Here is a 15,150-nt window from a genome sequence, read left to right as displayed (position 1 = left end):
AAAACCTTTGATTTATTTGGACCTTGTCTTGGTATAAGATATAAGGTAGGGATCCAGATGGCTACTCATTTGTCTCCATATTATTTCCTGAAGAATCTGTCTTTTCTTTTTGGTTTGGAGTGCCATCTTTTTAAAAAAATAAGTGTATTTATTTTTAATTGGAGGATAATTGTTTTACAATATTGTGTTGCTGCTGCTGCTGCTGCTAAGTCGCTTCAGTCGTGTCCGACTCTGTGCGACCCCATAGACTGCAGCCCACAAGGCTCCCCGTCCCTGGGATTCTCCAGGCAAGAACACTGGAGTGGGTTGCCATTTCCTTCTCCAGTGCATGAAAGTGAAAAGTGAAAGTGAAGTCGCTCAGTTGTGCCTGACTCAGCGACCCCATGGACTGCAGCCTACCAGGCTCCTCCGTCCATGGGATTTTCCAGGCAAGAGTACTGGAGTGGGGTGCCATTGCCTTCTATTGTGTTAGTTTCTGTCAAACAGCAACATGAATCAGGTATACACATGTCCCCTCCCTCCTGACCCTCCCTCCCGCCCCCTAGGTTGTCACAGTTTGAGCTCCCCGTGTTATACAGCAAACCCCCACTGGCTGTCTGTGTCACACATGGTAATGTATTGTTTCAGAGTTACTCTCTCCATCTGTCTCTCCCTGTAGTGCCATCTTTATAACATTAAAGTCCTGTCCGGTATGCATTTGTATCTGTTTATGGACTTTGTATATTCTCTTTCAGTGATTATCTGTTCTTGTGCCAGTGCCTCGGTGGTTTATTTACCATAGCCTTTCTATGTAATTCTTTTTATTTCTCTCCAGTTAATTCCCTACCTCCACCCAGGGACAGGGGAGCCTGATGGGCTGCCATCTCTGGGGTCACACAGAGTCGGACACGACTGAAGTGACTTAGCAGTAGCATCCAGCCTCTTTGCTTTCTTCAAGTCCTATCTTTTACTCTCAGTAGACAACTATGCCTTATACTCAGGTTAACTAAAAAGTGTGGCCGCTCCCTGTGAGCTTTAGCACCCCTCCACACAGACAGTGCTGCAGCTTTTCGTGTTTTCCTCATCCTGTGCCTTTGAGTTATTCCCCTCCCATCAGTCGTTCTGCCCCGGCTTCCCCCTTAACTCTTCAGACTGTCTTTCTCAGAAGACCTCTCCTTCAGCCACAGCTTACTCGAGTCTCCTCTATTCCAAAAAACCTTCTCTTGGCTTTGCTAGTTTTCCAAGCTACATCCTCTTATCATTTTTTCCCCTGGTATAATCATTTAACAGTAAGTCTCCTTCACTGTCCCAGCTTACTTGCTGCCACTTACTCTTCGGAGCCCTGCTTTCTGTCCCACCCACTTGGTTGAAATTTGTATAACAAGGTCAGAGATAACCTCACAGTCACCAAATTCAGTGGCCGTGTATCTCTTTATCACCCTTAAACTCTGCAGCATTTGACATGGTTGACTACCCTCCCCCTTGTCCCTGCCACTCGTCCATCCCGAGCATCTCCGTGTCTGGCCACCGCCTCGTCCCCACTCTGGCACCCGTTCTCCTGTGGCACGTCAGTCTTCAGTGAGCTGAACTCCGTCCTGCAGCTATCCTGTCAGTGACTGCACCCACACACGCAACTCCAGATTCCTAGCTCCCGGGCGCTTAGAGTCTGGCACTGAATTTCCAAGCTGCCTTTGGGAGACCAATTTAAGAGGTCATTGTGTCAGTCCACACAAGGGAAGATGAAGGCCTGGTGGGAAGCAGTGATTAAGAGGAAACGATTTACCGCCAACTGGAAGTTGCTTTACTGTAGCACAGGGTTTCTCAAGCTTGGCTGTGCATTACGATCCCCAGGGGAATTAAAAGTCCTGATGCCAAGCCGCTCCCAAACCAGTCGAATGAGAATCTATGAGGATAGCTCCCCAGTGATTCCAGTATAGCCAAGTTTGCAAATCTAGAACAGGGTGAGAGAGGTGAGTCTCGAGTGGCTCCCACTTTCCGGCTTTGATAGGTGGGCGGTGGGCGTCTGGGTCACAGAGGTAGGGATTACCAGAGGAGGGAAGGGCCAGCTCGGGGCCAGAATGTGGCTTCTGTTTGGATTGGTTGAGTTTGAGCTGCCTGGGACATCTAGGGTGCGGTCCCAAAGGTCCTTGAATTTCTCTGAGCCAGGTCTCTCCTGCCGTTAGTTTCCCGGGTCTGCACCGCCACGGGAGGGTCTAGTCCCGCGCCCTGCCCTGAAGCGCGCATGCCGGGATTCAGCCCGCCCTCCCAGCCATCCCTTCAAGCCCTCTCTCCTATGGCGCCCCTCGCCCTGCCAGCAGGGTTCCCTCAGTGTGCCGCCTCCGTGTCTCTTCTCAGGCTGTATCCCCGAGAGGCGTTCCCTGCCAGACTCTTCCCACATCTCGTGGCCTCACTCCCCCTCGCTTATATGTGATTTGTGGACAAGACTGGTTGAGGGTTGGAACTGCCTCCTCCAGGCTGACATATGGGGGTCACCAGATTCCGGGACAGTGTGCATCGCCCCTTGCCCGGTGGCTCTGTGCTGACGGTCTGGTTGCAGACCTGTCAGCTGCCAGCCTAGTGGGCAGGGAGCATGTCTTTTTCCTTCTCCCAGAGTCAGGAAGGGTGGGATCCACTGCCTTCAAGCCGGGTGCTTAGGAGAGAGATAATTCTCGGGCCTGGTGGGGACAGGATGGGGGTTGGGGGGCCGGATGCATATGAGGACCTCCAGCAGGGGGTGGAGAATTTGACAAAGGCCCTCGGGCCGTTCCCATGTGGCTCCTGCAGGCTCAGGAGGCTCAAAGAGCAGGGCTCCGGGAAGGATTCACGGGGGCATGTCGCCCGCCACACCTGGCTCACAGAGACTGCTCTGAAGCCCACAAACCTGCTGTAAGAGCCAAGTGGGCAAAGGGTGGAGGCGCAGTGACCCGTGATGCCAGGAGTGGAGACTGGCTCACTGCAGGCCTGAGGCCCTCCGGCCCCAGCAGGGGCAGCAGGACGTGCCCCTCCCGGGTGGGGGCTCCTCTCCCCACCCATTCCCACTCTGTCACCCTCTCATCCTCCCCAACCTCTTCCTGTCTTCCCTTTCGTCCAGGCTGACGGGAACTGCCCTGTAGAGATCCATCTGCGTTCAGACCCAGATGATGCCAGAGCTATGACCGGGCCTGCAGGCGTGGCGCCCAGGGGAAGTCAGCCATGGAGCAGCCCCCGGAGGAAGCCCCTGAGGCCCGGCCAGAGGAGGAGAAAGAGGAAGCGGCAAAGGCAGAAGGAGCCCCAGAGCTCAACGGGGGACCAGAGCACTCACTTCCTTCCAGCAGCTACACAGGTGAGGAGGGGCCGGGGACGCAGACAGAGTCAGGACAGGGAGCCTGGCCCGCCGCAAACAGTGTCATCGTGGGGGGCAGGGGAGCAGGGTGGCTAAGGGCCGGAGCCAGGCAGCCCGGGGCCACACCCTGGCTCTGCTGCTCATCAGCTGCAGGATCTTGGGCGAGTTGTCTCCCTTCTTCCTGTAGAACATGAGTTATAGCAGGTGTACAAGCAGGCTTTTGTGGGAATTGAACGAGTTAGCGTTTGTAATACGTGTGCTGTTGATATTCCACCTCTCATACTACAAGGGGCCCAGCACAAACGTGTATCAGCATCATCCAGAAAGATCACCTGTATGTGTGATGATTAGGATTAGACAGAATACACAACTCAGTTCATCTGGTGCTAGTGACACGTCGTCAGGGTGCTTTGTAATTTGGCAGATGCTAAGCAGTTAGTGAGAATGACCGAATTAATAGTACTTTTGTGCAGCCAGGCAGATTTTAGCTTCTCTTGCCTCACTTGTTGGTTCCCCGGTGTCTACTGCCAGCATCAGTGCAGACGCCTTCCTCTGGTACCTTGTGCCGCTCCGTCATCCTCCTCCTCTCATCGTTGTGATGTTGGGTCCACCGCTAAGGTCTCCCGGATGCCCCCTCTCAGCCCCTGGCTCTCCCTGCTGCTGATGCCGCCCCTTCCCTCGCCACCTCACCCCAGCTCTCTCCCGCCCCCTCCACCCGAGTGCTGCTACATTCACTGATCCTTGCTCCCTTCCCGCAGAGGGAGCTCTGGGTCAGTAGAGGATGTGCTGCCCGGAGGGGCATCCCGACCTTGCTCCTGGTTTCAGCTGAAGGGGATCCCGACTGCAAGTGGTGACGTGGGCAGAGGAGCAGGCTGGCCCCACAGAGATGGCTCTGGCCCCCTGGGTCTGCATGGGGAGAAGGAGGCGGATGGGGTCTGGAGTTGAGGCAGGGCAGATGGGGGCTGTTGAGGTCGGACTGGCCCCCCTGAGACTCAGCTACAAGAGGCCTGGATCCCTGGGTCACACTGCTCTGAACCTGCACAGCAGGAGCCCGGCTTTTGCAGAGGTTCCTCCTCCTCGGGGCACAGGGTGGGGCAGGGCAACTGGAGAGCCATCATCCAGTCCCTCCGGTCCCACCAGACACCCAGGCATGAGGGAAGTACGCTGCTGTGACTTCAGGCTCCGAGAGAGGGTGTCCCCCCACCCCCAGGGTCACCTGCTCCCTGCTGGGTGACTGGTACCTGGGATGGCTTTGCAGAACAACCTTCCTCAGAAGAGAGGACTGGCTAAACCTGCAGCTGTCCGTCCTGCAGAGCTAACGGCCCACGCTGTCTGAACTGGAGACAGGCCCGGAGGGTTAGGAGGCAGAGGGGAGCCACTGGGGGCGAAGAAGGAGTGAGAGCTGTCACCAAGGACACCAGGGGGGAGAGAGGGGAAGAGAGGGCCTCGGGTCGGTGGCCTCACGGCCTACCTGGCCCACACCCTCCCTGGGCACGGAGAAGTTACCAGCGTGGTGTCCGGTCCCGTGGTTCCTGCACACCTTGGGGGACTGTATCCCCAAGTGGTAGCCTGTCCACATGCAGAGCAGCGTGCAGTAGCCGGTGCAGAAGCAGGCGAGGCAAGTGAGGTGATGGAGTCTTAGGGAGCTGGTGGGCTTCCGGGCACACAGGGAGGTGTCTGAGGCAGAATTTGCCCAGCCGGTCTCACAGTGCTCTGTACGATGTGGCGTTTAGTAGATTCCGTGTATCAATAAATGGATGACTTGGTAGTAGAAAGACCTACTTGTTCAGTAATTGAAACAGGAGGGGATTGTTTAACCTAATCACTCAAGTGAAAGCCATAGTATATAAAATTCTACAAGGCAAGCCCCCCACCAGAAAAGCGGGAGCAGGCAGTTGACAGTAGGACAGACAGACAAATGGCCAGAAAAGAAGAAACATTTCTCAGTCTACTAGACAGCCAAGACGGACTCTTCAGATGAGATGTCATTCAGCGTGTGAGTTTGGTGGCGTGTGAGTTTGGTGGCGAGGACCGGGCTGGCCTTGCAGCCCCCGAGGCAGGGAGGGTGTCTTGGTGGTGCAGGCCAGCACTTCTGAGCGTGTGCTGCTTCGCTCCTGCGGCTTCTCTTTGATCCAGTGTATCCAGTGTAAATACTTGCTCAGGGTGCACAGATATTTCCACACTCATCCACAGCCACGGCGTTCATGATAGCAGAAAATTGGAAAGCGCCCATGTGTGGGGAGCTGGTTATGTAAACTGTGGGAGAGCCATGCAGTGGGGTGCCGTGCGGTCAGTAGGAAGACTGAGGTGGTTCTGTATACACTGACAGGGAAGTAAGCTCCCAACTGCTTGAGGATCCCACTGTTTAAAAATCCTCATGTACCTCGGAAGGCACTGGAAGAGAACAACCAGAGGACTGGGCCTGCTCGGAGGGGTAGGATTGTGGCGGCGGGGTGGGGTGGGGGGGGTCTGTCACGCGCCACATGTGTGCCCTTATATGTTTTTCCCAGCAAGCCTGCAGCAGTCTCATAAAACTTAAAAAGCAAATGAATCGCTTTCTTTAAAAGGGTGAAATAAACTAGTTGTTGTTTTCTTAAAAAAAAACAAAGCAGCCAGCAGGTGAGGGGCCCAGGGAACAGAGCTTCTTGTGTCAGGGCAGGAGCCCCAGATCTACCAGTCTGGACCGTGGGCCTCTGGAGAGGACCTCACCTCTCCAGTCTCAGTCTCTTCACCCTTTAAGGCTGCGTCCTGGAACTTCCCTGGTGGCCTCGTGGTCAGAATTTCCGGCTTTCACCATAGTGGCCCAGGTTCAATCCCTGGTCGGGGACGCTGCGTGGTGCGGCCAGAAATCCTGCCCATCTCAAGGGCTGGCGGGTGAGGAGTCACGGTGGCATGTGACCAGCCTCGGGTGTGCCAGCACCTGCCGGTTCCCTGTTCCTCCCATGAGTCTGTGACTTTGGCCTCTGGAGTCCCCTCAGGGACCCAAGAAGATGAGGCGCCGTCTCAAGCCCTGAAACAGCAGGCAGGCCGCATAGTTTGGCTCCCTCTGACCCCCCCAGAGATTCTGCGCTGATGCTGTGCACCTCTGTACTGAGCTCAGCATCTGCCAAGCACCCCCGCTTCCAGGAGGTGGGCAGGACGGGCCTCACGTGAGCACTCAGCAGCGAGGACGCTTGCGTGCCCGAGTCCTCGGCCGGCGGGGGCGCTGAGCCAGCCCTCACCCACCTCTCCTGCCCCCTCCCCTCTGGCGGCAGTGACGAACCTCCCAGTCACGCCCAAGGGGGAGGTCAGGGCTCTCCTCGCGGGACTGGGGGAGACAAGAGTGTCCTTCCTCCTGGCCTCGGCACTTCCTCTCACTCAGCAGTGCCTGACGGGGGTCCGCAGGGGCTGGCCATCCAGGGGAGGGCACGGCTGGGTACCTGCTCTGAGGAGCCCACAGGCCATGCGAACAGGAGACTGCCGGGTCACCCAGCCCCAGAGTTCCACAGAACTGGCCCTGTCTTCAGAAGCTGTTTGCTGTGGGGGCTCTGCCAGCAAAGTAAATAGACAGGGCTGTTCTCTCTGGGCCGCCCTTCCAGCTCTAACAACAGCATGCCTCCAGCGATGGAGACTAGATAGGCAGGCAGGGGGAGCGATGACGTGAGTAAGGTCAGTCGTGTCTGTTTGCTGAACTTGTAATCAGAGATGGTGCAACTGATACTTCACTCTCTGCGCGATGGGGCTACTGCTTATGCTGAGTCCAAACACTCCAGTAATACACTCGGCAGTGACTCATCTCCTCACTGATCCTAGTCACAAACTATTGATTAGTAGTTATGAACACAAGTACACACACGCACGCACACGTAGGTTTGGGTGGTCATCCAGTGCAGGGGGTCAGAGCTCAGCCCTGGGGATTCTGAGCTATAATTCTTAGTCTGCCACAGTGTTAGGGTTCTGTGGAGAAAGAACCAAGAGCAAGTGTGTGTGTATGTGTGTGTGTGTGTGTGTGTAGAGAGAGAGATTTATTTTAAGGAATTGGATCATGTAATTATGACGACTGGCAACTTGAAATTCTGCAGGCAGGCCAGCAGGCTGGAGGCCTGGGGGCAGTGATGATGGCACTCGAGTCGGAAGCAGCCTGCAGGCAGCATTCCTTCTGCCTTGCGGAGGCCTTGATCTCGTTTTCCTAAGGCCCTCAGCTGACCGGCAGGGGCCTCTCACATGTGGGGAGTCCTGATTTAAATATCAGTCATATCAAAAAATACCTTCACAGTAACATGTTAGACTGGATTTGACCAAAAACTTGATTTCATGGGTACCTAGCCTGGCTGAGCTGACACAGAATTAGCCACTGTCAGCACGTCACCTAGCCTTCTGAGCCTGTTTCCTCATCTATGAAAGAGTCTTGAAGAAGACCTGCTTGAAGGGTTGATGCATGGGTCACGTGAGGCTGATGTGTGAAGCGTCCAGTGGCTGTCCTGACACACTGGGCGTGCACTGACAGAGGGTGTTGTTGCCTCAAACACGCAGGCCTTGCAGGGGTTCTCGGATTCAGGGTCCAATCCCAGTCCTGCCATGTACTGCACAGGTGACCTTGGACAAAACCTGTAACTTCCTGGGCCTCGGTCCCCTCATCTTTAAATGGTGGCAGTTACTGCCTCCCAGGGTGGTTTGAAATGATGTTCATGCTCAATTGCTCAGTCCTGCCAGCTCTTTTGTGACCCCATGGACTGTGGTTCGTGAGGCTCCTCTCTCCCTGGGATTCTCCCACTGGGAGATCACGGGTGGGCAAGGAGCCTTCAGAAGTGGGTCCCTTGAGTGGGGAACACTCTGCCATTATCACTTTTGGGTAGGATATGGTGACGATTGGAGAATAAACTTTTAAGCCAGGTGGTGAATAGGGAAGAAACAGAACCTTTGTCTTTGGAAAGCTCACCATGAGGTGCCAGGAATACCCCAACACACCGGTTCCCCACAGCAAGACCACCCCTGCAGGATACGTGCACTCCGTGCATCCCCGCCCCTCAGCTCCCCGGCCCCTTCTGCCGTGTGTCAGCTCCTCGTGTTCTCTTACCCCCTCAAACAGGCAGGGTCTGGGGGCTGGCGCTGTCCCATCACTCCTGCCCCAGGCCTCCGTGCCTCCCCGTGGCCTCCCACCACCTGGCGGGGAGCAGACGTACCGGGGCACTGGCGCTACCCTGTGCCTGTCTCTCCCCAGTCCAGTTTGCAGCTCTCCTGAGTGCTCCCTGCCACCCCCGGGATACTCACTAGGGCCTCTCCCTGCCGTCCAGAGATTGCCTGCATCGCTGGTACAAGGGCTTGGCACCTTGGCTTCTTCCAGGCTGAGCAGGGCAGGCGGAGTAGGGGTGCCCAGTCTCGTTCAGAGCTCTCCCAGCCTCACAAGCAGAAGACCCTCCACCTCTGTCTTGGTTTCTGTGAAGCCGTGGAGAAGAGGAGCCAGCAGCCAGAGGAAGGAGAAGGCCTGGCCCCTGCCATGTGGGCACAGGCTTGAGAACTGCAGAACCTTAAGTCCCATCCTCACGGAAGCGGATTTACACAGCACCGCCAAGGTCCAGGAGCTTCTCTGTTAACTCCTATGCTCCTCACCATGACTCTAGACAGACGCTGCTGTCTACTCCATTTGCAGAGGGGACAGGCCCAGGGCACAGAGCTTAGGTCTGAGCCTTGGACCCTGACCTGAGCTGCCCATAGGGCTCTTGAGTCCATTCTCACCCCCGACACCAGGCCTGCTGCTTCTGAGAACCTGGAACCAAGTTGGGGGTCGTCCGAAGCCCTGACCTTTGAGCCCAGAGAGGGGAGCGGTCACGTTCCCTGACCCCCTCGCCCAGCAGCAGCTCCCCTGCAGGCCTGCACCTCGCTGCCTGCCCCGCCGCCAGCCAGCCTTGCCGCTCGCTGCCTTGGGTCCTGGTTTCCTCACCTCCGCTGATTGAGGGCAGGGTCCAACTCCAGCTCTGTGCTCAGCAGGTGCACAGCAAATGTCTATTGAGTGAAGAGAGAGGATGACATTGCCACAAGCAGTGCCAGCAGCAACCAAGTGACCAGACGCCTGCCAGCCCTCCAGGGCCACAGCGGGGACAAGGAAGCACCCCTCTTCATGGGGAGGTGGGAACAGCCTGGGGTGATAGGTCACTGTGAACCCAGGTTCGGTGCAGGAGGTGGCCTTCAAGATCCAAAGAGAATGTGAGTAGAGACGTGCCGAGGCTAGCAGGGGAGGCAGACGTGCAAACCACAAAAGCAACACCGTTTACGAGAAGTGCCAGAAAGCGAACACGCACACAGACCACACAGATCGGGAGGAAGTGCCGGAAACCCTCCCTGCCGCATCTGCGCAGGTCTCCACAGAGCCTTGTCACGTGTTGTCTCGTTTTTCTCCCAGCAGCTGGTGACGTGAATCCCATGCCCTCCAGGAGTGGCGGGTCCTGCCCAGCCCCTCCAGCCAGAGGGCACTGAGGCCCGGGCACCCAGGCGGCTGGAGGACCCTCAGTCCAGAGTCGCGGGGCACCTGCCCTACGTCCAGCAGCAGCGCCCCGGCAGACGGAGGCCCTGCCCTGTGGCCCTTATGTCCTGACGGGGGCGCCCAACTCTGAGTGCACTCAAGGGTCCCTGAGACCGGAAGGGCTCCCTCCCCCAGGCCACCCACCCCCCGAAGTGAGCACCCCTGTCCTCAGGCTGAGCGGCACAGCTGCAGCCTGTGGAGCACCTGGCCTCTGTGACCGGCCCAGCTTTTCAGGAAGCAGGGGCTGTGTCACCCCTACCCTCACAGCTGGGAGGCAAGCAGCTGCTGCAGGCTGCCGTTTCCTTCTCCCAGGATCTTCCCGACCCAGGAATTGAACCTGTGTCTCCTGCGTCTGCTGCACTGGCAGGCAGATTTCTTTACCACTGGCCCACCTGGGGAGCCCTGTTTGTTTGGCGCATCAAGTCCAGTGGCGGCATGCAGGGTCCTCATGGCCGCCCTCGGGCTGTCTCTCTAATTGTGGCTCTCGGGCTCAGTGGTTGCAGCACCCCGCTTTAGTTGCCCCACGGCATGTGGGGTCTTAGTTCCCCGGCCGGGGATTGAACTCATATCCTCTGCACTGAAAGGCAGATTCTTAACCACCAGGAAAGTCGCAGGAGTCAAGATCTTGTGCAGAGTGACCGTACTGTAGAGAGGGCAGAAGGCAGCCCGGAACACGTTACGTCTGGGCTGACCACCATGGCTGGGGTCTCCCTGCAGCACCGTCTGCTCCCAGCTCCTCTGCTCTGGGAATTTGGCCCCTGCCTCTGAGGAGGGTGCGCATTCATCAGGGAAGAAGGCAGAGGACGGCAGGCTGTCAGGCTAGCCTGGCAGAGGAGACGGGCTACCCGTGGCATCACGAAGTAGCGTTGTGCTGGGGCTCAGTCAGGCCCCCTTGCCGGGGAGGGCTCTTTTCTGAGCATCCAAGGAGGCGTTCAGGAGAAGGGCCCCAGCCCTCCTTAGTGAGTCAGCCGGCAGCACTAATACCCCAAAGCCCCCCGTGGCCAACTGCTTTCCTCACTGAAACTCTCAATCCGGGGCTCAGACGTCTTTGCCTTTATTAGTAATAGGAAAACACTCAAGGAAGTTCAGCCTGCTGCCCGGTCAGCGTGACTGAGACTTCTGCTTTTTCTGCTCAGTCAAGCAAGAAATTTTGTGGGAATGAGCTTGAGCTTCTTGAGAGACTCTTCACAGCATCTCTGGAGTCCATGCAGGAATCAGACTTCTGGGGTGGGGGCACTTCTGAAGCCCCCACAAACCATGCTGCACACTGTCCCCCATGGGCCCACCCCGTGGAGCCTTGTAAACCAGGGAGCCACTTCCTAAGGACAGTCTAAGAGAATCTGTCTGCTTTTTCCCTCTTGCTGCCCTCCTCCCAAAACACAGCCATCCCCCATGCCCTCTCTCCACCAGTGGTGAGTCTGCCCAGGCAGGCTCAGACTCGGCCAGATAGTGAGCAGAATTTCTGGAATACCTTCAGGGTGTCAGGTCTGGGGGAAAGGCTTTGGACACATTCACCCTCCTCCCAGAGAAGCTGTCATTAACCCCACATTCTAGGTGAAGAGACTGAACCTCGGAAAGGTTGACTCCCAGAGGTCACATAGCCCTTAAGTGGCTGAGCCAAGATTGTGATTCATAGGTGTCTTCTCACCACGTATGCTCCCCCAAGGGCTCTGGTCACCTCCCCAGGTCCCTAGGCCTGGCAGGAGGTGGAGCCACTGTGTGTGTATCTGCAGACCTCGCCCCGTGCTGTGTGTCCGCAGACCTCACCTTGTGTTGTGTGTCCACAGACCTCACCTTGTGTTGTGTCTGCAGACCTCACCCCATGTTGTGTGTCTGCAGACCTCGCCCCGTGTTGTGTGTCCGCAGACCTCACCCGTGTTGTGTGTCTGCAGACCTCGCCCCGTGTTGTGTGTCTGCAGACCTCTCCCAGAGCTGCTCTCCACTCTCACTGCTGGACCAACTGCAGATGGGCTGTGACGGGGCCTCGTGTGGCAGCCTCAATATGGAGTGTCGGGTGTGCGGGGACAAGGCGTCGGGCTTCCACTACGGCGTTCACGCTTGTGAGGGATGCAAGGTACGGGCTGAGGGTGGGCTGTGCTCACATGGTGAGTTTACCTGACAGAGCTTTCCCACCGCCAGGCAAGGCCCTGACCAGATCCACTGCGAAATTCCTGCCTGGGAGGCAGCCAGGCCTTTGGGCCAGTTCCAGGCTGAGTTCTGGGTCCTGCAGCAGAGGAGGGGTTCCCTCACCTGGCCTGGACTGGGCACCGGCAGTGCTGACCCAGCCTCTCACCTGGGCCGCTGGCGCCCCCTGGGGACCGGACAGGAGAGGGCATGCAGGGCCAAATGCGGGCCTTGGGCTTGCATCTCCTCCTGGAGGTCAGGGCTTCCTGCGCCTCAAGGCCCCAGGAGGGGCTCTTTTATAATAAAGGAAACATTTTAATTATTTTTCCAGGGGTGCTTTTGGGTTCTTTCTCCTAACTGCACACCCATCAAACTTTCACAGATTTTACTAAACAACTGCGTAGAAAACTGCAGAACCAGATGCTTTACAAGTAAATTAAGTTAGCCATAGTATGTTTGGTGTCATCAAATGAACAAAGAAGCACTTAAATATGGTATTTTATTTTGAATTATTTCAAAAGTTTTAGAATTGTTTTACTTTCCTTCTGCCTCTCCTCTCCAATGATATTCCCCCATTACCTCCAAATTCAGGAATTGTTTCATCTTAATGTATAATCAAGCCCCTGAGTGCAACCCAGCAGGCAGGGCTGGAGCCTCAGCCTTTCTCCCTTCCTCGTGGTTTTTCTCTTCCTGATGCATCTGCACTCCCTCAGGGCTTCTTCCGTCGGACGATCCGCATGAAGCTGGAATATGAGAAATGTGAGCGGATCTGCAAAATCCAGAAGAAGAACCGCAACAAGTGCCAGTACTGCCGCTTCCAGAAATGCCTGGCACTGGGCATGTCGCACAATGGTGAGCTGACCTGAAACCAGGTTTCCAGGAGCCCAGAAACAGAAGGGGGTGCCCTCAGAGCAGTGCCCAGCATGCAGGTCAGCTGTTGACCTTGCCCATCTGGACCTTGAGTCTCAAAGTCAGCACAGGCTGGCCTGAGGTCTGCCTTCCCAGACTGCCTGGGACCTGCCACGCTCCCAGGCCGGGGAGTCGCCTGTCTGCACCCAGGTCTTACCCTCTTCTGGCCCAGAAGGGACCTGGGAACTGACCCCAGCTCCAGTAGTGTTGGAACCACCACTCTCCTGGAGCCTGTCCTGGATGACCCGACAAGGTGTGAAAAGCCACTGCCAAGGCCCAGGACCCTCAGGCCTTGGTTGTTGAGGGCAGGCAGGAGCCAGTAGCTGACCACGTGTATCAGCTGCCAGGACCCAGGTTGGAGTTTCCTGGAGGCCAGTGCTCCAGGAGACAGAGCCTGCCCTGCCCTGTGCACTAGGTGCCCAACAAAGTCTTGTCGTGAGACTTGGAGGATTTTGCATAGCCCGCCTGCCCCGTTTGCCCCTCTGGGCCAGACCTCCAGAGGACGGGGAGGCCCTCTTGTATACTTGTCTCCACCCACAGATACCTATCTGTCTTGTGTCTTGGAGGGGGGCAGGTCTGGAGTTTGATTCCTCCCCTTAGTCTGTATCAGCCGAGACCCCTATCCCTTGGGTGGGAAGAGGCAGCTTTTCTAGGAGATCTCAGGGGTAACTGAACACTTCTCAGGTTTTCTCTGAGAGAAGCCAGATTCACATCCTGGTCTGTTATTTTTGAATGCTTCCTATGTGAATACTCTTACTTAATTCTGGTCATCTGTTTATTAGCTGCACTTCTCTCATGAGAGAGGGTGAGGGGGCCTGCCTGAAGCCAGCCACACTGTGGGCCACCTGCCAAGCTGGCCCTCAAGCACAGGCCTCTGATACCAGCGATTGTCCCCCCGCCACCACGCAGCACGGCCTCCCGGCCTCCCAGCCACAGTGGCTCAGTCACCCTGTGAGTTAGGGCCCGTGTGTGCTAGACTCTATGAACAAGATAGCCAGCAGACCTGCCCCGCTCCAGAGCTTGTATTCTGGAGGGGTACCCCAGCATTCCAGCTTGCTGGCTCTCGAGCTTCTGAAAGCATGTCTCTGTCTCTGGCCCGCGTGCCTTAGAGGTGCCAGGCCCCTCCATGACGGTCCCCCTCCCTGCACAGCCATCCGTTTCGGCCGGATGCCAGAGGCAGAGAAGAGGAAGCTGGTGGCGGGGCTGACAGCCAACGAGGGGAGTCAGCACAACCCCCAGGTGGCCGACCTGAGGGCCTTCTCCAAGCACATCTACAGCGCCTACCTGAAGAACTTCAACATGACCAAAAAGAAGGCCCGCGGCATCCTCACCGGCAAGGCCAGCCACACAGCGGTGAGTGTCACAACTCAGCTGGCAGCACCCCAGGCTCTGGGCCCTGCTGCTGCCCGCCTGCCTGCGGGAAGAAGTGGGCCTCCTCCCTGCTTACTCCTTGGTAGAGGCAGAGGGTGTGGGAGCACACACAGGCGGGGGTCCCCCGAGGCTGGGCCTCTGACGGGGCCTGGTTTGCAGCCCTTTGTGATCCACGACATCGAGACGCTGTGGCAGGCGGAGAAGGGCCTGGTCTGGAAGCAGCTGGTGAACAGTCTTCCCCCCTACAAGGAGATCAGCGTGCACGTCTTCTACCGCTGCCAGTGCACCACGGTGGAGACCGTGCGTGAGCTCACCGAGTTCGCCAAGAGCATCCCCAGCTTTGGCGACCTCTTCCTCAACGACCAGGTGACCCTGCTCAAGTACGGCGTGCACGAGGCCATCTTTGCCATGCTGGCCTCCATCGTCAACAAGGACGGGCTGCTGGTGGCCAACGGCACCGGCTTCGTCACCCGGGAGTTCCTGCGCAGCCTCCGAAAGCCCTTCAGTGACATCATTGAGCCCAAGTTCGAGTTTGCCGTCAAGTTCAATGCCCTGGAACTTGATGACAGTGACCTGGCTCTCTTCATCGCGGCCATCATTCTGTGCGGAGGTAAGTGGGGCGGGGAGGGGGCGGGGGGCTGGCCTGTGCAGAGCCAGCCTGGCAATGGCAGTGGGACACGCACGCACTAACTTGTGTGTGCAGGACCTGCTCTGTCTAGTACATGCGGATGAGACAGAAGGAAAAGGAGACGTATCAATGTGTTGATGGGGGTTATTTCTGGTAGCAGAGAAAGTTTCTGTTTTACCTGAATTTTTCAAATTCCAGCACACCAAATATAATCAGACTCATGCTGACAGTGGCATAGCACTTGCTTCATGCCAGGTGCTATTTCAGTTTCTTTTTATTTATTTATTTTTGGCTACACTGGGTCTTTGTTGCTTTGCA

The 15,150-nt window shown here is 56.7% G+C and overlaps 1 protein-coding gene across 5 annotated transcripts in view; it reads left to right on the top strand.

The window, feature by feature from the left end:
- PPARD (peroxisome proliferator activated receptor delta) overlaps nt 1-15,150 on the top strand; it is an 85,502-nt gene that overhangs the window by 67,896 nt on the left and 2,456 nt on the right. For 2 of the 5 annotated variants that reach the window (XM_070361238.1, XM_070361236.1), the window contains 4 exons: nt 3,071-3,301; nt 12,638-12,776; nt 13,984-14,186; nt 14,364-14,814. In XM_070361238.1, coding sequence (XP_070217339.1) covers nt 3,131-3,301; nt 12,638-12,776; nt 13,984-14,186; nt 14,364-14,814 — 964 coding nt within the window. In that variant the 5' untranslated portion in view covers nt 3,071-3,130. Of the gene's footprint in view, nt 1-3,070; nt 3,302-11,612; nt 11,875-12,637; nt 12,777-13,983; nt 14,187-14,363; nt 14,815-15,150 lie in introns of those variants that run through there. The other 3 variants (XM_070361235.1, XM_070361234.1, XM_070361237.1) reach the window with 3 other exon arrangements.

Source organism: Bos mutus, chromosome 23, assembly GCF_027580195.1.
Source record: "Bos mutus isolate GX-2022 chromosome 23, NWIPB_WYAK_1.1, whole genome shotgun sequence".
NCBI classification, from domain to species: domain Eukaryota; kingdom Metazoa; phylum Chordata; class Mammalia; order Artiodactyla; family Bovidae; genus Bos; species Bos mutus.
Note: the sequence above shows the minus strand (reverse complement) of the source record. Positions and strands in the feature narration are given on the sequence as shown.